The sequence below is a fragment of the Sinohyriopsis cumingii genome, chromosome 16, assembly GCF_028554795.1.
Source record: "Sinohyriopsis cumingii isolate HCF-2022 chromosome 16, ASM2855479v2, whole genome shotgun sequence".
Classification (NCBI taxonomy): Eukaryota; Metazoa; Mollusca; class Bivalvia; order Unionida; family Unionidae; genus Sinohyriopsis; species Sinohyriopsis cumingii.
In genome coordinates, this window is record NC_142976.1 from 80051227 (window position 1) to 80077468 (window position 26242).

The window sequence follows — 26242 nt, forward strand, 5'->3', positions numbered from 1 at the left end:
TCACGTGGTGTATTTGATCATGTGACTTATTCAAGATGGTGGCAGAAGTTGTGTGTAGGAGTTACTTATAATTACTGATAGTATCCTAAAATCATGAGTATATTCAAGAATATCAAAGGGACATTCCAAAGTGTTCAGCAGGATTTATCGACAGGGTATTGGCAAATGCTTGTCATGTTAATACGAATCAGTTTTTGCTTCCGTTTTTAACGGAATTAAAACGAATTTTTCAGACATCAGCGACATTGTCGCGATTTCCGAAGACGATGTTGGATTGACAGGTTCCGTCTGTATTAATATTTGTAAAGAAAATTAAACAGCAGTATTTATATGTTACTTAAAACTGAATCTTCAGGCACATCCTTGTATATTTGAGATAGGTAAAGCTAAGGACCAGTTAGACCAACACATTGTTCTCCGCCTTTTTACCATTTTTATCTTTCTTCAAAACACGACTGGTAGCTCTAGTCATAGCAGACACACGCCCTCCCCCCACCCCCAAAACAAACAAACAAATAAGGGCGGTGAACAACTTGTAGGTCAGTGGAGAAACTAGACCTACAATGTATTTTTTAGTTTTACTATAATGCTCTGGTGCCTTTTTCCAGACGTAATTCCAAGCTCAATCAAGAAGTGACAGTTTACAAAATCTGTTGGCCACTATTATAAGAGTCATTGTAGTAATACTGAAGGTGGTTGAATTGGTGTTTAATTTTCTTTAATAAAATACCTCTAATCACATTTGCCTGAATGCGATTAGACCTTGAGTTAATTAAATCTAATTAGACATTTTTCAGTTTGAGGATGGATATATGTATATACTTTTACCTATGTGAATGCTGATGCTGGATGTAGTATGAAAGCTTGCCTCTGCTTTTCAGAGGTGAGTTAATTAGTTTCCACTGAATTTCATACAACATATTTATCATAACATACACAGTCATAACAGTGTCTCATGTACCATAAATATTTACACGTATGTTTGAGATGCATACCGGCAGTTGCTGAAGCATTACAAATTTGGCACTTGTTAATCATGCAGAAAAGATTTTCACCATTTTACAGAATTATTAAATGCGTTTCGCACACTGTATAAATAATGTTATAACTGGAGTGCAGAATTATGATGGTCAGAGGTCTGGAACCAATCTGTTTTGTCCTCAAAACTGTCATATATCACCAGTCTTTAGGCCTCTGATATTTTCGTTTTTTACATAAATTGAACAAAATGTACAGTTTAATCCTTTAATCATCTGTAAAGATTCACTGAAGTGCACTGTTGCAAGTGGAAGCTGATTGTTTGACAGTCCGAGACTATTAATAGCTTAACACATTACACAATTTAGGCATATTTAGCATGCATTACATGGAGAACCAGTCTAAGTTTGATCTTTGACAATCATATATTTGTCTCTCACAAACCTCAGCTAAAACTAAGAATGTAGTGTATGGTTTTACTGATTAAATGAAGCATCTAGCATAATAATGAGTTTACTGGAAAATTTGTGTGAGACATTGTTGATTGACCAATGCTAGGCTTATGTGGACTTGGGCGGTGTAGGGTCATACTGGACCTGGACCAGCGAGTTAGGAGCAAAATGTTCAGACTATACCTGGAATCATGAAACTTCTGTGTTTCACTTGCAGACGCACATATATTTCCTATTTAGTTTCACATAATCTCCACATATAAATTCTGCCTTACATTATTCTGTTATATTTTCTGCCAATTCATGCACTGATCAGTACTAGACCTCACCCGTGACTTAGTGGTCAAAGCATCTATCTTGGCTGCAGGAGGTCGTGGGTTCAAACCCTGGCCAAGTCAAACCAAAGATTTATGGAAATGGTACTACCAGCTGCCTTGCTAGGTGCTCAGCATTAAGAGGTTAGTGTTAGTACTGGTCGGCCTAGTGTCAGGATATTGTCACTGGTTGAGACATCATGCTACATGTCTGGTGAATGCTGCCTCAGTTCTAGACATCACTATAAACTGCCACACTGCAGATGTTGCAGCGATATGACTGAAAAATTGTTAAAGCTGCGTTATAAATCTAAGTCACACAGACAGACACACACACATTGCTAATTGACAGGATCACTCAGAGGCTAAGTGTTGAACTTCTGTGTTGCTAGAGTTAAACTGACTGGCACAAAAAAGATAAGGGTGCTAAAATTTTGAAAAGTTGATACAGTGCTAAAAACATTAGATAGCACAATGTCTAGGGCTACTTGAATTTCAGATTGGGTCCATCCTGTATTCTAAATGTGGTGCCCATTGGACTTGCTGGGGGGAAAAAACCCAACTAATTTGCCTGAGAAAACTTTGAATGCACTGATGAAATGCAGGAATTTATTTTTAAGAGTTGGCATACCTGTCACATGCTAAAAACATGATATTTTTGCTCCCAAATCCCTGACAGTCTTGTTTAAAAAAACAGGTTTTTCAGCAATCTTTGAAAATAGAGAAGAAAAAGAAACACTTTACATGTAGCATGTATAAACGGTAAACAGTCATGATTGGAATTGATGTAAAACTTTCCTTCAGATTCTTTAAACAATCAAGTAATAGGCAAAGAGATTTATGCTACCATTTTACGTATTACATGTACTTCATTGGCTGACATCAATGTGATGTGCTTGAAGACTGCATTGGGTGAGCCCATTGTGCTAATTTGCATAGGTAAAGATTACTAAGTTGAACAACCCAATATAGGCAAATCAAGGAGCTACTAGATATGTATAGGAGAACAAAAGTTTTTATATACCATTGCCTTGAATGAGAATGCTTGAGCCATCTGGATTAAAGATTATTGACAGGTTTGTGAAGAGTAGCATTATTTCTTTTGAAGTAGGATTTTACTCCATATATAAAATAGAAAGCGTGATTATTTAAGTTGTCAAAATAGTGTTCAAGTGTAGTTCATTTTTTTATAGGCAACTTGGGAATTAATTTGCTATCAACAAAAACCCAGCAAAAATAAATTTCAGAACTCCTGTTTGACAGGTTCAGCTTTGTGAAGCACGTCAGCGGTGGGGGGGGCATATAATTCTTTGCACATATGGCAAACAACATATTGACATACTTCATTACTGTATGTATGATGTCTCTCGAAATAGGAGCACCACTCGCTGAATATAACACTGCCTCCAAAGTTGGCACCCATTAGCATAATGTTCCTACTTAAGACACTGCCTCTGAAGTTGGCACCTGTTAGTATAATGTTCCTACTTAAGACACTGCCTCTGAAGTTGACACCCATTAGCATAATTTTCCTACTTAAGACACTACCTCCAAAGTTGGCACCCATTAGCATAATGTTCCTACTTAAGACACTGCCTCCGAAGTTGGCACCCATTAGCATAATTTTCCTACTTAAGACACTACCTCCAAAGTTGGCACCCATTAGCATAATGTTCCTACTTAAGACACTGCCTCCGAAGTTGGCACTGATTAGCATAATGTTCCTACTTAAGACACTACCTCCAAAGTTGGCATCCATTAGCATAATGTTCCTACTTAAGACACTGCCTCCAAAGTTGGCACCGATTAGCATAATGTTCCTACTTAAGACACTGCCTCCAAAGTTGGCACCGATTAGCATAATGTTCCTACATAAGACACTGCTTCTGAAGTTGGCACCCATTAACATAATGTCTTAAGTAGGAATATTATGTTAATGTGTCCCAACTTCTGAGGCACTATCTTAAGAAGGAACATGATGATAATGGGTGCCAACTTTGGAGGCAGTGTGCTAAGTAGGAACATTATGGTAATTGGGGCTAATATAAAAGAACTTCCAGGTTTGTATATCAAGGAAAATCAACAGGAATACGTCTGGTGGTACTATATAAGTGTAACAACATTTGTTAAGTTCCTATGCAACACTAATGAACTGAGTCATGAAAATATATAATAAAGCATTTAATACAGTTTTGTTATGTTTGTTTCATAATTGTTAAACATTTTTCTTTTCAGATTTGGACTGTTTTCTTCAAGCAAGGACAAACCCACTGTTAGAAGTAGCACACCCTATCAGTCAGTTCCATCTCCTGGAGTCAACATTGAAGCAGGAGCAGATTTACTTAACAAGTATAAACAAGAAACAGAATTTTTAACTGTGTTTAGCACACATATCTGGCTAGAAGGTACACCCTAATATGCTGTTGCATAATATTTTATTATGGCACTCCCACACAGGTAGGTTATTTAGTACCAAAGCAACCAAAGTAAGTGCCATGCCTAAGGATGCAACGTGTTAGTTGACCTGGGCTGGTCCGATGTTAGGATTTGAACCCACACCTTATCATTTGCAAGTCCGGTATGCTAACCATTGTGCCTCTGTGGATCCTGTTACTTAATATGCTGGTGGTCAGTGATACAATGTTGTTCCCAGACTGTTAGTCAGGGCAGACTGAAGGTTGGCTGTGAGGGCAGTCTGCTCTCTTGCCTTGTAGGGCAGTGTTCTGGATGTCTGTAATGGCTGGATGATGCTGCCTGTAAGGGCAAGATTGCAGTTGCCTGTGAGTGCAGTGTACTGTTTGCCTGCAAGAGAAAGGTGCTAGATGCCTGTGGTTGCATGTCAGTGCAGGTTGCTGGTTGCTAGCAAGGGCAGGTTGCTGGTTGCCAATAAGAGGAGGGTGTAGGTTGCCAGATAGGTCTGAATGTGGTTACCTGTAAGGGCAGGGTGCCAGTTTCCTGTAAGGGCAGGGTGATGGTTGCCTGCAAGGGGAGGATGCTGGTTGCCTGTATCAGCATTATAAATGCAGTGAAGACTTTTATAATGGCCCACGCTCCATCAGAGGTGTGATTTGTATTCACTCCATTGATAGATTTACGAAAATATTTACACTGTAAGTGAAATATACAGACTAATGGTGCCAAGTTCATGCCAAAACTCCACATATTAAATGTTACCATATGCCATGTACAGTACTCCCTCGTATTAGGGTCTCTCATTATGGCATATTTCCTGTCAGATGGCAGTTAGTATGTAGTAGTAGAATTATATGAATAATGTACTTTATTATAAGGTGGTCTTCTAACAAGTTAGTATGCTCCCTGACCCTGGACAGCATTCAGACATGGGAATACTGTATTATACCTTCTGAGGTGAGAGCCATGATGGCCCATAAGTAAAGGAATCAAAATTGTGACAAGAAGAAAGCAGGTTTGGTCCCCACATTTACTTCAGCGTGGATCAGCTACCATGTTGTGCTGCTGGGGATGGAACTTTACTTGACATAGTAAGATAGAACCTTTAAAGTATTGCATGTTGTCAAACACCAGAAGCAAACTGAACCACTTGAGGATTTTTATGGCATCCTTCATGGCAGACAGAGTGCACTGCAGAGGGGGCAAGGTGCAGTGCCTTCCTAAACCATACCAGTGATAATAAAATATTAGCATAACCGTATAGGCTCCAATTTACCAACACAGTTTACAATGGCAGATATGGGTCAGTGCTTTCACAGTTTGATATGTGTTATTCACAGACAAATAAGGTTTGATATAAACAGTTGGGCCCCTATTATACTGAACCAGCAGAAACCACTGGAATAATTATAAAATTTTCACCTTGATGAGAAAAAAACATGTAAAATATATTATGCAATCAGTTGGACTCTAGTTAGTAAGTACTTTATTGAAGGCAAAAATTTGTTCCTTAAATAGAATTCCACTGTATATGTTATTTGTTATGATAAGATTTTTTTTATATTCACTTAGTCTTTAACAGTAGTGGCAAAGCAAAATAATCAATGTTATCAATTACAGAATCTTCATGGCAGGATGCAATATCAAAATTTCTACCAACATTTGTACTTTCATTCAAATCCAGCTAAGAAAAATATTATTTGCTCAGCAAAATCACCATTTTGTCTGTCAGGGGTCTGTTCTTGGACCTGTTCTTTTCATTCTATAATCTCAGTCGCTCTCAAGTGTCATTGAACATCATCCAATGTCTCACCAATTGTACGCTGATGACACCCAAATATAAAAATCTAGCCACCCAACAGAAGTTGATGCTACCATCCAACATGTAGAGAGGTGCATTTCTGATGTGAAATCATGGATGACATGTAACAAGCTGCAGATGAATGATGATAAAACTGAGGCCATTCTGATCACAACACAAAGACTTTCTCATTCACTTCCTTTACCTCAAACAATAAATATCAGCAACACCAACACCAACATTAAATTCACACAATCAGTACCAAACATAGGTGTTACTCTGGACAGTACTCTCACATTACAATAACATGTCATGAACATATGCAAGGCTGCATATCTTGAGCTGAGACGCATCAGCTCTATTCGCAGATATCTTTCAGTTGATGCCACTAAAACACTTGTGTGTTCGTTAGTACTTTCAAGTCTGGACTATTGTAACTCAATTCTGTCTGGTTCATCTCAATATCTATTCCAGAAACTTCAAAAAGTTAAAGACACAGCTGCTCGGATCATACTTAGAGTTCCACAATCAGAGCACACCTCCCCGCTGCTCTGTACCCTACACTGGCTATCCATTCAATCCAGAATCAAACACAAAATTTGTTCTCTGTGCTACATTTCACTGTCGGACTCTAGTCCAACATACCTATCGACCTCACCCATGTGTACACACAAGCAAGATACTTGCGCTTCTCTTCTGACAATCCTATACTCATTTTTCCCACTAAAAAAACAAAGTCATATGGAGAGCGTTCTTTTCCATACCAGGGCCCAGTAACATGGAATGAATTGCCCACTGAGCTTAGATACAAAGACACAGTGATCCCATTCAAGAGTGCTCTCAAAACTCACTTATTTCGACTGCAAGAACGAACTTAAAGCCCAAATAATGTTTTCTAATTTCATGGTGTTTGTTTTTGTAATCATATCATTATATGTTTTTTATCTTATAGGTGTTGTCTAATGTTGTAAAGCGCTTAGAGCTTCTAAAGATTAGGTGCTATACAAAGTCCTCATTATTATTATTATTATTACTACATCACATTGTTGTCTGTGGAAAATAAACTAACCTATAATGTATGCAATATGGTGCTGTTTTAGTATGGAAAGTCTGTTAGGCATGAAAAGCACAGAGGATGCCAGTGAAAGGGCCACTCTGATCACAGTCTATTTGGAAATCATAAATCAGTGAATGAATTGACTAAGTGCACTTTTTATCACATTAAAGGTTATTGATGGGGTACAAACAAACAGGGAAGTATGTTCAGACTATAGGTTATTTAATCCATTTTACTAGTCTACTTAATCTGTCAGCACCTAATCCCAATAATATAAATCATAATATTTTAACATCATTGAATTTTAGTGAAATCTGTAATTTTTCCATGTTAGCAATATAAAATTTTAGTAAAGTACCAGTGTCCAAAACTAAAAATTGTGATAATTTTACCCTTCCCGATCAAGGATACTGTGCTTCTGCTATGCCAACAGATGAAATGAAGTGTGTTTATTTTAATCTAACATGAGGTATCATTATTTCACTCATAATTGAATCACTGCCATTATCAAAGAATGTTAAAATAAAATTATAGACAAAACTTCAATGAGGACAGATCTTTAAAGTAATCTACACACTTCTTTCTCTTCACTCTTTTTAATTAAATTCTTAGAATAATTTGGTTTGATATGAAATGTTGTCTGCTGCCCCTGGTTTCACACTTTCAGAACATTCTATTGGTGGATGCCAGCATTTATATCGTGCATATATTTTTATAATATAGATTTAGCAAGCATTCAGTTTTATCAAGCATTATTTTACTTGATACATTTTCTCAAATGTTATACTTGGTAAAATTTGTGATTTAGAGCATGGTTTAAAATGCCTGCCATATCATTATGTCTGTCTGTTTCTTTTTTGTTTTTCCACAGAATAACATTAGGTTAATACCACCTTCCTTTAACAAACATTAAGGATCATTTGTACCTGAGGTAAGAAAGAAGCCTATTGATGTTGGGATTGAATGGTCAAGGTCACTGTGACTGTAAGCAGGAAAATGGTTGCATGACACTTAGTTCTACATCACAGACCTGGAGCAGACTTTGTTGATAGCTTGCACCTGGAGGAATGGAAACAGCTATGGGGGGTGGGGTTAAAAGGCTAAAGGTCAAGTTCTCTGACTGAAGAAAGTTATATTGGTTGCTGCAAAATAACTTTAGCTTTACATTATAGACCATGAGGGACCACTCCAGTGGCCTAGTGGTTATAGCATCCATCTCAGATGCAGAAGGTTATGGGTTCAAACCTCGGCTGAGTCAAACCAAAGACTTATAAAAATGGTACTGACAGCTGCCTTACTAGGCACTCGGCGTTAAGAGGTTAGTGTTTGGACTGGTCAGCCTGGTGTCAGGATAATGTGACTGGGTGGGACATCATGCTGCATATCTGCAGCATGATGCCCCAGTGCTAGACATCAATATAAACTGCCACACTATAGACATCATAGCAATATGACTGAAAAATTGTTAAAACTACGTTAAAAATCCAGAACACCACACACACAGAGACCAGGACTAAATATAGTGGATGGCATGCACTTGGAGTAAGAAAATGCTATATGATTTTGGGTGCTAAATGTCAGAATCACTTTGGTAGAAATGGTTTCTTTACACAAATTTCATTTCTTTGCTATGTACTTCACCATAGTTTGTGGATGGCTTATACTCTGGTGTAAGAAAGAAACCTATTGATTTTATGGTCTCAAGGTCAAAAGTCAAGGTTACTGTGACAGAAAGAACAAATGAGAAATGCATTACACATAACAACTTTAGTTTAGATGCATGCCTTGACCAATATGGGGTCAAAAGGTAAAATGTTTAGGTCATAGTGACTCCAAGAAAATTGTTTTTGCAAAGCAACTTTTGTTCCTTGACCAAATTGTGTAGATGGCTTGCACATAGCATACAAAAAACCTATAGATTTGGGGGTGTAAAGTTTAATATTATGACAAATCTAATTAAAAAAATGATGGTTTCTTTACGGTAAGTTTTAAGACCACATTCATTGAGACCCATTGGTCAGTGATCTCATGAGTCAGCCATGCACTAAAGTGCCTGCATGGGCCATGCACTACTAGTGACTACATGGGCCTTGTACTACTAGTGCCTACTTGAGCTATGCATTACTAGTGCCTACATGGGCTGTGCACTACTAATGAATACATGAATCATGCACTACTAGTGCCTATATGGGCCATGCACTACTAGTGCCTACATGGGCCTTGTACTACTAGTGCCTACATGGGCCATGCACTAAGATGCCTACATGAGCTATGCACTGCTAGTGCCTACATGGGCCATGTACTACTAGTGACTACATGGGCCATGCACTACTAGTGACTACATGGGCCTTGTACTACTAGTACCTACATGAGCTATGCATTACTAGTGCCTACATGGGCCGTGCACTACTAGTGACTACATGGGCCTTGTACTACTAGTGCCTACATGAGCTATGCATTACTAGTGCCTACATGGGCCGTGCACTACTAATGAATACATGAACCATGCACTACTAGTGCCTACATGGGCCATGCACTAAGATGCCTACATGAGCTATGCACTACTAGTGCCTACATGGGCCATGCACTACTAGTGCCTACATGGGCCATGTACTACTAGTGCCTACATGGGCCATGTACTACTAGTGCCTACATGGGCCATGCACTACTAGTGCCTACATGGGCCATGCACTACTAGTGCCTACATGGGCCATGTACTACTAGTGCCTACATGGGCCATGCACTACTAGTGCCTACATGGGCCTTGTACTACTAGTGCCTACATGGGCCATGCACTAAGATGCCTACATGAGCTATGCACTGCTAGTGCCTACATGGGCCATGCACTACTAGTGACTACATGAGCCATGTACTACTAGTGCCTACGTGGGCCATGTACTACTAGTGACTATGTGGGCCATGCATTACTAGTGCTATGGGCCATACGCTACTAGTGCCTACATTGATGACTATTAAACATGGGGTGAGTGTATACTGTATCATTTATAGTATTCTTGTTCAATTTATTAAGTACATACTATTTCAGATATCAGACTATATGGAAAGAACTGCACAAGTACTGTGAAGAAAATGGCAAGAAAGCAGAGGTAGGTTTGTAATTTGTACTTTTTTTGATTAAGTGATTAATTAGCCATTTCAAAACTATAGTTACTGTTTTCAAATAGGACATTAACAAACAGTTTTAAGGTTTTCAGTGGTCATACATTACATGTGTAGAGGTCAAGGTTGTAGATGGCCTTTCAGATAAGTAAAAAACACTTGTTTCATTTTAGTGAGTTCTTTTTTGATAAATCAACATATTAATTATTAATACAGATTAATAACACATTATTGCATCATATCCATGGCAAATAGACACCACATTGCATCATATCCATGACAAATAGACACACATTGCATCATATCCATGACAAATAGACATATTGCATAAAATCCATGAGAAAATAGACCCATTGCATCATATCCATGACAAATAGACATATTGCATAAAATCCATGAGAAATAGACACATTGCATCATATCCATGACAAACAGACACATATTGTATCATATCCATGACAAATAGACACATACATGTATTACATCATATCCATGGCAAATAGGCACCATATTGCATTATATCCATGGCATATAGACACTATGTTGCATCATATCCAGGGGGCCCCGAGTGGCCGAGTGGTCTAAGGCGCTCTCCGTTACGGATCACTGCCATCTCGCCTCTGTCTGCGTTGGTTCGAGTCTCGGATTCGGCCAATGTGGGTATGTGAGAAAGCTTGCCAGTAGCTTCTCGAGGGTCGGTGGTTCTTTCTGGGGATTTCCCGGGTTCTTCCTCCACCATTAATACTGGCCGCCATGTATAGCCTATCGTGTGCTGAAAATATGGCGTTAAACCCTACAACAACAACAACAACAACAGCATCATATCCATGGCAAATAGACACCATATTGTATCATATGTATGACAAATTGACCCATATTGCATCAAATCCATAAGAAATATACACATTTCAGGTATTAAATCCACATTGGACAAATAAATACACTGTTCCAACTATACTAATTGATAAGTTATGAACAAACAATTATTTATAATTGATAAAATACCCCAGAAAACACATGTTGTGATGTCATACTTTGGAAGTTAAACTGCTCTGAATGCATTAAAAAAAACTTTCTACATTTTAAGTATTGGTGAGATAACATGTGACTGACAGATTTTATTCTTCTTCTTGTTCTCTGATATTTGGCACTCTTTAATTATTGATCCTAACCTCTGTACAGTGTATTCTTCTTGTATATGAGACTTTTATGGTTTTACAAGGTGTGAGCAGAACATTTGAAGTTTTTTCCTGTGTTATTCAGGTAAAACTAACTGAACTTAATCAGCAGTGTATTGAACAAAACTCAAACTAGTGAAGGAATCAATTAAACCATGATATTTCCATTGACCAGCAGGGTCAGCTCACATGGAAATCAACTGGCCCTGCAGGATATCAACTTCCCTTCCAATCACATAATTTAACCAGAGATTTAACTGGCACCACAGACCAGGTAAATCAACCATGGCTAGCATGAAGTGTTGCAGGGAACTATTGTTTTTATCATCACAGTTATTACTATCCCTGTGCTTTTTAGGTCACCTGGCTTTAAAACTGATATTAAATTTGGCTACTGTTTAAAAAAATATTACATGACCAAAATGTCAAAATGACATCTGATGAAAAGTGCTAAACAGAATTTGACAAAATTTAAGAGAAAACATTCTTAAAGAAAGTTCCTTAAATTTTTTTTATATTTATAAGATAATTTTGTAAAATATTAGTGGTTAGCATGCTGGATTCCTGTCAGGGATGGTCCTGGCTTTTAAAAAGCTGTCGCCAAAAAAATCGCCAACCTCAATATTTTGTCGCCAATTTTTAATTTATTTATTACATTATTGGTTTTTGAAACATGTTTGTTAACAGAACATTTCATTTATAACATTTTGTTTTAAGGAAGCACCACGTTAAGTTTGTAAGTCATTGCTTAGTTTGTTGAGTACTGTGGATCAACAAAAGTATCCTATCTGCATGTCCAGAAAGTATGTCTGCTTACATTATTTACATTTATCATCATTGAACATGGATGTAGAAGTTGAAAAAAACACACGAATGATCCTAAGGATGTTTTACTACAATTTTTAGATGTATTCAACCATGACATCTCTTATAAAGTGAATCCTGCCATAATAAGTGGAAGGAGACTTAGAGCAAATGAAATGATTGCAAAGTGAATGATGTGTGACATGCACATTATTATAGCTGTCAGTTGTTCAATGAGCCTGATGGGTAAATAGAGGGAACGTAGAATTTTCTTATCACTTGAATTAAATGGCATATTTTGATTCTTGTAAAACATAAACATGTTTAGAAATTTTGGTAAATGTTGCAGACACAGTATAAGAGCTATTGAGATCCCCACCCTTGAAAGGTACATACACTTAATGGTATGAAAAGAAAAATTTATAAATGCAATTGATTTTGACCCCAGAGTTCATCCCAACCCCCAGAGACTTCATCCCCACCCCCAGTCCCTTTGTCATTATCAGGAAACTGTTGAGATATCCACCTTATATGCATGCATTTATATAGATATATATCCACTTAATGTTCAACAAAAGATAATTGGATATGTGAAGTCGACATTTAGAATGTAGATATCTTGGCAGGGGGTCTGTGTGCTAATTTTATATTGTGAATTTATTTTGCAGGATGTAGATATCCTGGTAGGGAGTCTCTATGTTCAGTATGACAGATCAGTTGAAGTCTTCGGTAAACTCCATGAAGAGTTGGCCAACCTACCTGTCATGCTTCAAAAGCTACAGGAAGTCACTGATACTTTAGGTATTCTTTTTTATTAATGGCATCATGAATCAACCTCTTCCTCTTATTATCACCCTCATTATAATTCTCACCACAACCACCACCATTGGTGTCATTATTACTGTTGTAACTTTTCTTGCAGCAACAGCATGTCATTGATCATCATCATCAAAAATGTAAAGACTTTGTTAAAAAATTTCAAAATTATAGTAACACTTTTCATTCATTAGTTTTTTCTTTGTTTCGATTGTTGTTAATCAAGAAAGCTTATAATAATCACATTTGAACCATGGAATGAAATAACTTCATCTTTCTTCATTACAGCATTTCATTGTAGATCTTGATATAATTTGGATCTCACCATGGACCCCATAACAAAATTAGTTACAGAAATTGGTCTAATGTCCAGTTTTTCTCATTTATGATTTGTTTGACTACTTCATTCAAGTTAGGCATTAGCATTCATCTCCAGATAGCAACTACTGTATTCTTAAATTGTGCTACAGTATCTACAAAGCCACAAAGTCATTGTGTTAGGTCTGCCATTTGATCTGGGCTCATAACATCAGTATTTCTGAGTATATAGTAATTATTCCTACAGTTGTCAGACCCACCCACCCACTTTACTTTCTACACAATGAACCCCATAATTATTAGTGGATTTGGTATGCAGTTTGATTTTCATGAGACTGTTTAGTGTAGTGGAGTTATAGCCCTTGATCATCAGCATTCTGGTTTGGTGGCGCTCTACAGTTTCATATTTTGCATAGGGTTGGAATTTTAAAAAAGAATTTCCCTGGCTTTCCTCACTGGTTATACTGGTTATTTAAAAAAGACCTTGTATATCATAGGTATAGTTCAAAGAACCTTTAATTCCCTTTTTTTTGGGTGTATGATTGATGGGTGTAATACGGGTTATAGAGTATACAGCTTGGCCTTACTCCAGATGTGCACCTTTCAAAACAGTGCTAGCTCCACTTGGTCATTTTCACTTCCTGAACTTGTTAGTGCCCCCTTAAAGAGAACATAGGTATTATTATTGTATGATTTAATTTTGATTGTATTTCTGAAACATTTAAGTCGCATGCATCAAAACAGTCCTTTTGAATAATTCTCCTGAATTTCCCTGCACAGAACAGTATTTATCAGTGTCAGAGTCTCTAACAAGTCCAGCTTCCCCCCCACTGATGATAAAAGTGAGCTATTTTAAAAATGCACATTACATTTTGTCAACATAGCAACCAATGTTATGCTGAAAGACAGTAACATGAAACTAGCCAGAATTATTTCTGAGATGTCAACAATAAATATTACAGTTTGAAAAGGGATGGAACAGATGAGGTTCATCAAGGTCAAAGTGTAAAATATTGTCTATTGTTTAATATGGAAGAAGCAAAATTGCTTTGTCGTCATTTATTTCTTAATTTCATTGCAAATAAATGAACTGAAACATTTTCACTCCATATTTCTTTTACTTAATGCAACAGTTTTAAATTTAAGTTGACTATATTCTAAGATTTTAATTTCCCCATAATTAAGGTCACTACTCACACAAACATGCCTCATGGCAAATTATGTAATCAAGAGCATAATTAATAATAATTTCATGCTTAACATCAATATTAATGCACTATTTTATTCAGAACATCATACATAATGATATGAAAATGAAAAAATAATTGCATACATTTTTATATTTGTTTCAAGGTGGCACTCTACAGTTTCATATTTTGCATAGGATTAGAATTTTACAGAAAATGAATTTCCCCAGTTTTCCTCACTGGTTATACTGGCTATTTAAAAAAGATCTTGTATATCCTAGGTATAGTTCAAAGAATCTTTAATTCCCTTTTTTTTGGTGTGATTGATGGGTGTAATATGGGTTATAGAGTATACAGCTTGGCCTTACTCCAGATGTGCACCTTTCAAAAAAGTGATAACTCCACTTGGTCATTTTCACTTCCTGAACTTCAGAGGTAAATTGTATAAAAAAGAGCTGATAACTTTTTTCACATTTTATATATTTGGTAATTCATTCATTGCACTTTCAGAAGCTGGTATTGTCTAGTCTGGCAAAATTCATTTTCCCTATTTCAATAGCTGCTATGGATAGTGTACTTTAGACGAATTCAGGCTGATTTTTTAGCACAAGGGAGCAATCAGTTTAGTTAGCAGTGTGTTTAAATCATGTACAGTTTCCAAAAGTACAATATCCAAAGAAATATCATCCACATTACATTAATGTAGCTTCGAGGTATGCCAACATTCTCTCCATTGTGCATGTTTTAAATGCAAACAACTTCACCTTACATACGTCACTCTCTCAAAAGTACATAATAACTGGTGAGTGCCCCCTATATGTGTACTATCCTACCTAAACTCATGAAATTTTGTGAGTGGATGCATCTTGTTAAGTATTGTTCTCTTTTTGCAAAGAGGGGTCTCCCTGACCTTTATTTCATTCTTTGGTGACTTCATTAAAATTGGGTGCTCTATGTTCAAGTCATGAAACTTGATTTTTGGGTGTATGTCTCTTGGTACTAAACCCATACAAAGAAAGGTCACTGTTACCTACATGTTATGCTTTACTGACATGGGTTAAATATTTATATTTAGCTTATGACCACAGAGATTCTTCCATGCTGTATAGATCCTAGCTTACACAGAAGGCTCTTTCTGATCAGTATAGATGAAAGATGGAATAAATGTTTATTCAGTGGCACATTTTCCATATTAATGACTATACATTGTGTATCTTGGTAGGTTACATTCAGCAACTTAACAACTGTGCATAATACATGTGAATGAGTATTGGAATTAGACAAGATGACTGCATGCATTTTATGTGATGCTGCATATATTGTGGTTAATCAAGGTAAATTACTGATAAGTTCTTATAGTGGTAATACTAACTCCAGGGTTACTCACAGCCTTTGACTTTTACCCAGTGAAATCTGTTTTTTCCTGGGGTGGACAATGATATGATAATAGTGCTTGAAGCAGATTTTAAGAATAATTTTTTATTCTTGGTTTTTATCAACTCATTAACCCTTTACCTCATACAAGCGTCTTTGGACGCCTCTACTCCATTCACATGGAAGCGCCTTTTGACACCTCTTCAAGATTCGCATGGAAGCGCCTTTTGAGGCCTGCTGTAAACATCAGCCATTTTGAGCTGGTTTTCGTAGCACCACCTTTGGGGAAAACCCCCCTATTAGATACTACATTCATTTCTGCGAATGACAATTACGTCAGATCATGTGGTCGCTATTCATGCACTGGTCGATATCTGCTATTTAAAGTAACTGGGTCGTAATCTCCACTCTCCAAAATGGCAGCCGCAGATTTCATTCAGTACGTACGAAGTTTTCACGATTAGAATCACAACCACGAAAGATTCAGTAAATTAGGTAAAGTCTCTGATATTGATGTAGGCAGCAATTAGTTTTTATAATTTATCAAATTCAGATGACTTAGTGATGTAGACGCACACAAAAACCATGTAAATTTCGAGTATCGGAAATAGCAGCTACGGTTGGTCACGCGGCCTCACTGACATGACGGTGAACAAGTTCTCTCTCGATTTTAAAGCACATAAAAAAATTCTTCCGTGAAAAATAATTACACAGCTATAACAATTGGACTTTACTCTTAAATTTTTCCACTTATAATAGATGTGTAGCAAAAATGTAAAATGGTTAAAACTGCTGTTAAACGTAACATACACTACACTGCTTAACAGTTCACAGGCTGGCCTATGCGTATGCTGTCGACTAGGTAACGTGTTCTGTTTATAGCGTGCTGCACTTTGTCACTATGCTTTTTGAGGTAAAGGGTTAAAGTACTATGTCAGAGAATAATATATTCATTTTCATTGTTTTATATTGTTTATGTACTGTCATGACATCCATGATTTCATTTTCAAGATCACTTTAGTCCAATTCTTTATCCGCTTGATAAATAATGCTTACAATGGCGGTTTTACGCAACAAACATCTTAGTAGAGGCAGGCTTTGTAATTCTTGTTTACATTCTGGTTTTGCTTGCAGCCCAAGTTGAGGAGGAATATGACAAAGTGGAGGCAGCACTAGTTCAACTTCAAAACATCAGTGAAGAAGAGGAACTTCTGAAAGCCAAGATTTCACATGAATCACAGCTCAAGGCTTATCGGGAAAAGAGATTCAAGGAGCTGAATAAAGTTAAAGGTAATTTTTTATGAAAATGTGGGTGTATGTTTGGTGTTTATTCAGGTAGATTGAGATGGACAGACAGATAAATGGATTGATTACTTGATGGGCAGAAAGGTTTTTGGAGAGCGCTAGGCATAGGGTAATTGATTAATGGATGACACAATTTATTAAATCAAATAGATATAGATAGGTAGATGAATAGACAGACACACACACAGGTTGAGATGGATGTTCTTTTTGGACAACATTTTGCTATTGATGAATAAGACAGCCAGTATGTTTAATTAATTAAAGGTAGATTGATCACAGCAGTTAAATTTTCTTGTAATAAATTGTCATTGGTGAATAAGGCAGCCAAAACTGTAAGTATAGACAAAAGACATGGTTGATACAACCATAAAAAATTCTTAATTGTGAGGTTATTCTTGAAAACTCTTTGAATGTTGACCAAGTTGGTTTTATCTGTGAAAAGATCTTGGATGTTTTAACAAACTCTTTGAATTTTTCCCAGAAGTTCATGAATTTTTCTTTGAGAATACAAAGCATTAAAACAGAAAAGGATATGTCAATTTTTAATTCAAACTTTTTGTAAGTTATATATTTTTCCAAATCAAGGACTCGACAGATACATAAAATGGAATAAAATTTAGTGGATCAAATGATATATGACATGCTTGGTTGCATCACTGAATAGTGCCAACTTGCTATAGTGGCATGTTAATTAATTTTTCTTTCAGTGTTTTTTCTTCTTCTTTTTTTCCAATTTATGCAGTGATAAACAAAGTAATATGGAAATATGTCAGATTTTATATTATAAAATGCTCCTTGAAAAATAATGGAAGTCTTTGAAAACTTGTGTATATCTTGTGTTTTTATTATAATTTTAACATAGCTTTAACAATTTTAGTTATATCGCTAGAATATATGCACTGTGACAGTTTATAGTGATGTCTAGCACTTGGGCATCATGCTACAGACATGTAGCATCATGTCCCACCCAGTCACATGATCCTGACACCAGACGAACCAGTCCTAACACCAGCCTATTAATGCTGAGTGCCAAGTGAAGTAGTTGCTAGTACCATTTATAAGTTTTTGGTATGACTCAGCAAGGGTTTGAACCCATGACATCCTGCATCTGAGGTGGGTGCTGTAACCACTTCGGTCACCCGATTGGTCTTGAAAATTTGTGGTCTTTCAAAACCCTTTGAAAAGACCTTTGGAAAAACTTTCCAGGGCTTTATAAACCATGACAAATAAAGAAAAAGATGGAAAGACAAAAATGAAATGTGACACACGTATGGGTATAGAAAGTACGTTTGGCAGTCTTTATGGTAATCCACTTTTATAGAATCAGTGCTTACTGTACAGTTTGAAATGATGTGATCCAGTACCATATACAAATTTGGCCCAGGCCCAGGACAAGTGGCTTTTTAAAAAAACACTAGCCACGATTTCAGTCTAAATCCCCCCAAAACATACTTTTTGTATTATTTTGGTGTGTGTGATTTGTATTTTTAATGTAGCTTTAAAGAAATTTCAGTCATATTGCTACGATATCTTCAGTGTGGCAGTTTATAGTGATGTCTAGCACTGGGGCATCATGCCACAGACATGTAGCATGATATTCCACCCAGTCACATTATCCTGACACCAGGCTGACCAGTCCTAACACTTACATCTCAGTATTTTGGCATATCCCACCGCCTCCTGGAAAATCAATTGATTGGTCACTTTTTGCCTGCGTTATTGATTATGAGATTGTACTTGTATTCACATTCATTTGTAGATGGGGCTAACCACTATAAGAGTTTTTTTTAATAACCAATCACAATTTCTGCATGCTCAGGTGTGAAATTTTGAATAATTACATTATACACCCCTGCTTTTGCGATCACAGCATGCCATCAGCTGATGTATTGTCTCATTGTATAGGATGAGTATACAGGGGCCTTCGGAAAGTTTTGTGTTCTGAACTCTGCATAAATCTCCACATTTCTTGAGCAAAGTTGAATACAATTGAAGATATACATTGACTGTTTTTAAATATATCAATCAGCAAAAACAGTAGCTCAGGTTTTGCCATTAGGTCAGTTTCTTTATGTGATAGTTCTATGTTTGTATCTTAATACAAAAAATACTAAATCTTTGTCAATATAATCAGTGGCTACTGACTCTTTGAACTAAATGGATTACAGTGTAATAAATATTTCAGTTCCTGTAATGTGAAAAGTATCGTATTGGGGGCTTCTTTAAGTCAGTAATCCCCTGGCTTTAAGCTTAACTTTCAAGTAATTGCATAGGAAGTGTTAGTATATTTAATCCGTGATGAATCAGGAAGTCATCATGAGCAAGAGACAATTCATTCATGCATGTCAAGTGAGTGCAAACAATAGGCCCCCAATGATATTGCAGACAACAGAAGTAGTACTGTTCACCATTCTTGTTCATGTGTTTTTGCTTTGTACTCAGTTTATTGCTTTTGCTACAATTATATAAACAGATGATCTTGATAATGTGGGGAGAGTTACAAATATGTCATTGGTGAACAGATGAGGAAGAGTCAAGTCTGACTGACATGATGGAACTATAAATATACCAGCATAGCCTTATTATGTTGCTTGCTTGAAATTTTCAGTAAGACAAAAAGGGTCGAGGCTGATCTGCTAGCACATTATGTAATGGTCTGGGTGATGTTTGCATTTGGGTCTCTTTAATGCAGAAGAGATATGGTATAATGATATCTGTTAGAGAGGACATTTTTGGTATTACATTTATGGGACATGTTGTTTGGCTTCTCAGTCAAAACTTTACCAGACTTAAAATCTTATTCAGAAATATTCTGACCAGCCAAAAGGATGCATTTGTTCGTGTAGAGTAAAATTTTCCAGACTGTAGTAATATTTTTTTTTTACAGAGAATGTTAAGTTTTATGATAGAGGTGCCTGGCGATGATGCAGTGAGAAAACAAAAATTAATATATTCTTCAGTTATACAGGATTTCCCTTTATGCACATTTGTGCGTCAGGGACACACGCTGGAGAAAATTGACGCACACATTTTTTTTCCGTGAGTTTTTTTGATGCAAAGGATTAGCATAATGTGATCAGGATTTTTTTAATATCCAATGCATTGGACAAGGGTGGCATCGTGTATACTTCCAACATAGGCATTGACTTTGTCCCCGCTTTGTTTACTTCCTGCGTTGCACTCCTCTATTCGTAAAGCAGAATGCAATGCAGGGAACATACAAAATAAGGAACCAGACTAGCATAGGCAGTGTTATGATGGAGTAGCTTCCCCATCTCTTGCGAGCTTTCACGTGATTTTCATCGAGCTCAGCAAGATGTAATCCTATTGTTTAACCTCAATGCTTGTTGCACTTGAAAGTGACCTCCAGATTAAAACGTCGTGCACTAAAAATCATCAGCGAAGAAAGTGAAAGGAGCAGAACACAAAAGAGTAACTGTGGATCTAACTTTAATGAAAAATGGAGAAAAATAATTCCCTTGACTGGAATACGGCACATCCATTAGGATTACCGGTGTGACTTCTGATCGCTTCATTGCGAGGACTACAAAAGTGAATAATCCTTTCATGACAGGGTCTAGAATTTTAAAAGATCTGCCCTCGTTCGCCACAAGATGTCTGGAGAACACATTATAACCCAAGACATTCTTTAACAACAAAGAAATCAGTAAACTTGCCGAGACAGATGCATTTATTTGGATTACAAAGTCAGCGGGTCATGGCAGATTTTGTTGGTTTTTAACTTTGCTGCAATAAAATAGAGATCTTAAAGTTCAAGTGTAACTTATTAGAAACAAGATGAATCATTAGCCTCCTTGATTTTTGGATAAATTTGTTCTAGGATGAAGTAAAATGAAACCGATGTAAGTACACATTTTATGACAGACTGTAAATTAACTGTCATCTGGTTAAAAAGATTTCTTAGGCTTTTTGTTTTTGGCTTATATGTGATGTGTTGGTCTATAATATTGCTTCAAAAAGATTGTAAAGAGACTGTTAAAAGTATGACTTTAAAAGAAATATGAACTAATAAAATTATTCTTTGAATGGACAATGCATTTGTTTGTTAATTGTGCATGTTGGTTTATTTAGAGAGAGAGAGAGAGTATGTTGCACAAGTTGCATTATCCTATTTCAGGCTTAACAAAATATGAGTCAGAGGAGCATTTGTTAGTACATTTTTGACCCCCAGATCTGCGACCAAGGTTTATTTTTTTACCCTCAGTTTTACACCCCTGGGGGATATACTGGTTATAAATGTTTATTTTAATAAAAATGATGAATAACTCTCAAACTGTTAAATATGAAGCAGAATTCTTAAGTGGATAAATTTCTGTTGTATGATTTAATTATTGATCATTAAAAGTAAATACATGAAAAATTTACAATTTCATTTTGTTAAAGCAAAATAGTTTATAAAAGTTGTGAAAGCTTTTGGGACTTTGAGAGTTGGTGATGAGGAAAATATTTGCAGCTTAGCAGAGGTGGATACCAGGTTTCATGAAAGCTGGGGACAGTTCCATTCAACTGATAAATATGTAGAGGTAAATGGAATTGGAAATGTCAGAATAGTACCTTACCACTTTTTTTATTGGCATTTTATAGAAATAAGCAGGAATTTTTAATAATAATAATAATAATAATGTGCTCTTTTGCTATCTTTGATTTTATCAGAAGAATTTTATTTCAACAAACCTACGATTTGTTTAGTTGTTTTGTGTCATGCAATGCACTTTAATTATCTTGCCTAAGTGGTGTTAAACAATTTGTCAGCTAATGAATACTTTCAGAATCTTTTTGTTTATCAGTATCTGCTTTATGTTCTAGTACGTGTTTTATGTTGCAGTATGTGTTTTATGTTCCAGTATGTGTTTTATGTTCCAGTATGTTTTCTTTATCAGTATGTGTTTTATGTTGCAGTGTGTGTTTTCTTTATCAGTATGTGTTTTATGTTGCAGTATGTGTTTTGTGTTCCAGCATGTGTTTTATGTTGCAGTATGTTTTATGTTGCAGTATGTGTTTTCTTTATCAGTATGTGTTTTATGTTGCAGTATGTGTTTTGTGTTCCAGTATGTGTTTTATGTTGCAGTATGTGTTTTATGTTGCAGTATGTGTTTTGTTTATCAGTATGTGTTTTTTGTTGCAGCTTGTGTTTTGTTTATCAGTATGTGTTTTATGTTGCAGTATCTGTTTTGTTTATTAGTATCTCTTTTACGTTGCAGTGCATGTTTTGTTTACTAATATCTGTTTTGTTTCAGTATGTGTTTTGTTTCAGTATGTGTTTTGTTTATCAGTATGTGTTTTATGTTACAGTATGTATTTTGTTTATCAGTATCTGTTTTATGTTGCAGTATGTGTTTTGTTTATCAGTATCTGTTTTATGTTGCAGTATGTTTTGTTTATAAGTTTGTGCTTTGTTTATCAATATGTTCTGTGTTTCAGTTCAAATTGCCAAAGAGCATGTCCAAAAGGTGCAGGCATTTGAAAAGAGACACCAGACACAGCTTAAGGAGAGGCAGGTTGTATTTCAGGAGGTGTTTGAGCATGACATTGAGCAGTACAAGAAACACGGGAGAATTGAGAGTAATTATCGTATTTGACATTTCAACATTACCTTGACATTTAGTCTTCTCAAGTCTATTAGTGGCATAGGATGCTGGAGCATTTCTCACATACCCTATTAGTGGCATAGGATGCTGGAGCATTTCTCACATACCCTATTAGTGGCATAGGATGCTGGAGCATTTCTCACATACCCTATTAGTGGCATAGGATGCTGGAGCATTTCTCACATACCCTATTAGAATAGGATGCTGGAGCATTTCTCACATACCCTATTAGACGAGACATCACTCTGCCACAGTAATCATTATTATACACTTTTGATGACCTCACCACAGGATAACAGTGTGTATGTGTGTGTGTGTGTGTGTGATTTGGAATTTTAATGTAGCTTTGACAATTTTTCAGTCTTATCGCTACTATGTCTGCAGTGTGGCAGTTTATTGTGATGTCTAACACTGGGGCATCATGTTGCAGACAGGTAGCATCATGTCCCACCCAGTCACATTTTCCTGACACTAGGCTGACTAGTCCTGACACTAACCTCTTATTGATGAACACTTAGCATGGTTGCTGTTTGTACAATTAATATAATTCTTTCATATGACTTGGCGGGGCCCCGAGTGGCCGAGTGGTCTAAAGCACTTTCCGTTATGGATCACTGCCATCTCACCTCTGTCTGGGTTGGTTCGAGTCTAGGATTTGGCCAATGTGGGTATGTGTGAAAGCTTGCCAGTAGCTTCTTGTGGGTCGGTGGTTCTTCCCGGGGTTTTCCTGGGTTCTTCCTCCACCATTAATACTGGCCGCCATACATAGCCTATCGTGTGCTGAAAAATGGCGTCAAACCCCACAACAACAACAACGTCATATGACTTGGCAGGGATTTGAACTTGTGACCTCCTGCATCCGAGGCTGATGCTTTAATCACTAGACCACCGGAGCAGTGAGAAAACTAATGACTCTGTTGTCTCCATTCACATTCATTTTGCATAAATACAGCTTTTTATTAATAACTCAGATGTTTAGTTTGGAGAGGTAGGAATTGCTTGTATACGCATTTGCTTAGGTCTCTACAGATCGTGACTGTATTACAAAGCCATGTCATATATTTGTATTTCAGGATTACCCAGCACACCTGAGAGCGAAAAAAAGCTTGATCTGGAAGACTTTGTCCCAGATGACAACAGTGGTGCTTTAGAGGAATTTTTTGAGGATGAGGATGTTGGACTTTCACCCAACTCAGGTAGAAAATCTCTCACATTTCAAGATTAGCAGAAATTTTTTGAGGAGGATGATGTTGGACTTTCACCAGATTCAGATAGAAAATCTCTCCCATTTTAAGAATAGTAGGAAATAGGATGACATGTGGGCCCCTTTTCTAAAGATATTGTTCATCTTTTTCGTGTATTGTCTTGGGATTTGGTTTATAAATCCAGTATGTGTTAATGTAAGATTCAGATTTTATAACCGTATCAAAAACTTTGAATTGATAATGATAAAAAAGATAATCATAGCTTTCCTTTCACAAAAACCATCTCTTGTAAACCTGCCTTCAGTCCAAGCTTGCTATTTTAAATGTTTCCTACCAATTTTGTTTCCTCACAATAACTCAACTTCTCTGCCATTTATAGTTATCAAACTTTGTTAATGTCTTACTCTTGGGGTAAGGAAAGTCTGTCAATTTTGGGTCAGAGGTCACTGACTGAACAAGTAATGGATTCCACAAAATAACTTAAGAGTTCTTCCCCATCTGCTGTTACCAGACTTAGTGAATGGCTTGCACTTTGGGTAAGGAAGAAGTCTATTTATTCTTGGGCAGGAGATGAAAGCACAAGTTCACTGTGACTGATAGAATAAAATTTGTTTCCACACTTTTACATTAGTTGTGCATCATATTCCTGGATCAGACTTTGTGGATATCTTGCACTAGGGGTATGAAGAAGAATTCATTGATTTTTGGGGGGTCAGATCTCAAGGTCTTGATGAGTGAAACAAGAAAATTGGTTTCTACACAATAACATTAGCTCTTCTTCACAAACCTGGACCAAACTTTGTGCATACTTGAATTTGTACAAGGAAGAAGCCTGTTTGAAATTGGGCTTTAAGAAAGGAAAGGTCATTGTGACTGAAGAAAAATGGTTTCTGCATAAAGATTGCAGTTATTGACTGTGGATCACTGCCATAGATTGTGGATGACATACACACTGGGTAAGAAAGAAACCTGTTGATTTGGGGTTATAAAGGGTCAGAGGTTAAGGTCACTGCTGCTGAAAATGACAAAAGCTTCTTTTTTTTAATGATAACTTTAGTTCTAGACAATGTGCCTTGATGACCCGAGTATGATGAAGGTTTGCACTTAAGTTATGGAAGGGTCATATTAATTTTTGGGGGTCAAAATATGAAGGTCATTATGGGTTGAATTTTTCAAAATAAGTTATGTTCTTAAGCAAGTTCCATGACCAAAATTTGTGAATGCCTTGCACTTTTAGTAATAAAGAAACCTATAGATTCTGGATTGTAAAGATCAGAATTTACAGTCCAGGCAAGTTTAATAAACAATTTTAGGTTTTCATATATTGTTTACTTAAAGTATAAAGACATACCTTGACTAAAGGTCAAGTTCAGTGAGACCTGTTGGTCAATAATCTCCAGTCAGTCATACTCAAATAGTGCATACATAGAGGACTGTTAAACATGGAGTGGTCATAAAATGTATCATTCAGTGTACTTGTGAATAGACTGTTTTATTGAGAGATAATATCATGAATGATCATAATGTCATACAAGAAAAAAAATCAAATTGTTTGAAGTTAGAAAATTTAAAATAAATTTAAGTTTGTGTCTTTTTTATTAAATTTTGTATGAACTAATTGACAAAGTTCAATATTCTGATCATCAGAGTTCACAAAAGAATTAGAAAACTTATTTATTAAACTTCATATGAAATGTGCACACGTGTAATCCTTTATCTACTATTCCTGTAGGACTTGGTACTACAGATTCGCTAAATCATCAAGAGAAAGAACATAATAGTGAAGAGGATGAAATAGGTGAAGAAGAAGAAAAAAAAGAGGGTTTGGAGCAGGAAGGAGAAGATGGGGAGATGGAGGCAAAGGAACAAAAAGACTTAGATAATTATAAAAATGAGGAAAATACACCAGTCTCCTCTGGTGAGAACCAATTTAAGGACTCAGAAAATTCCAATACAAAGCATATTGAAACCGAAAGTAGCCAAGGAACAATGCAGACCACAGATGATGTGAAAACAGAAGCCAAAGAGCAATGAAAGAAGAAATCATGAGTGTTATATATTTTTTGTGATTGCTAATATGAATTTAAATGTGTTCTTGTATTCCAGAAGGCTTGATAGAGAAACAATCAGTGCTAACAGCCAATAACATATTACATAAATGCAGTAAGTCAGCACAATGCCCAGTATTTAATTAAAACAAATCATGATGAGTGTAGCTTAAAAGTATCTCTCAGAATAAATTCTTGAAACCTTCCTGTTTATTTTGTGTCTTCCCTCTGCATATACTCTCAGTTATTGCAACGGGATAAAAT

At 36.4% G+C, this 26242-nt stretch overlaps 1 protein-coding gene across 1 annotated transcript; it reads left to right on the forward strand.

Moving 5' to 3' along the window:
• On the forward strand, window positions 1-26183 carry LOC149780874 (dysbindin protein homolog). The gene is made up of 8 exons (XM_089937972.1): window positions 1-155; window positions 3980-4093; window positions 10061-10121; window positions 12785-12917; window positions 16946-17101; window positions 22559-22699; window positions 23799-23921; window positions 25663-26183. The coding sequence occupies exons 1-8, from the start codon at window positions 94-96 to the stop codon at window positions 25962-25964; spliced, it is 1092 nt and encodes a 363-aa protein (XP_089794098.1). The 5' UTR covers window positions 1-93; the 3' UTR covers window positions 25965-26183.
• Window positions 26184-26242: the final 59 nt, after the last annotated feature.

Bases quoted from the DNA above. Each gene is read 5' to 3' on its own strand.
- LOC149780874 (XM_089937972.1), top strand. From the start codon at position 94: ATGAGTATATTCAAGAATATCAAAGGGACATTCCAAAGTGTTCAGCAG. The intron at 156-3,979 runs GTATTGGCAAAT...TTTTCTTTTCAG, and splicing joins CAGCAGGATTTATCGACAGG to ATTTGGACTGTTTTCTTCAA. The intron at 4,094-10,060 runs GTATAAACAAGA...ATACTATTTCAG, and splicing joins GGAGCAGATTTACTTAACAA to ATATCAGACTATATGGAAAG.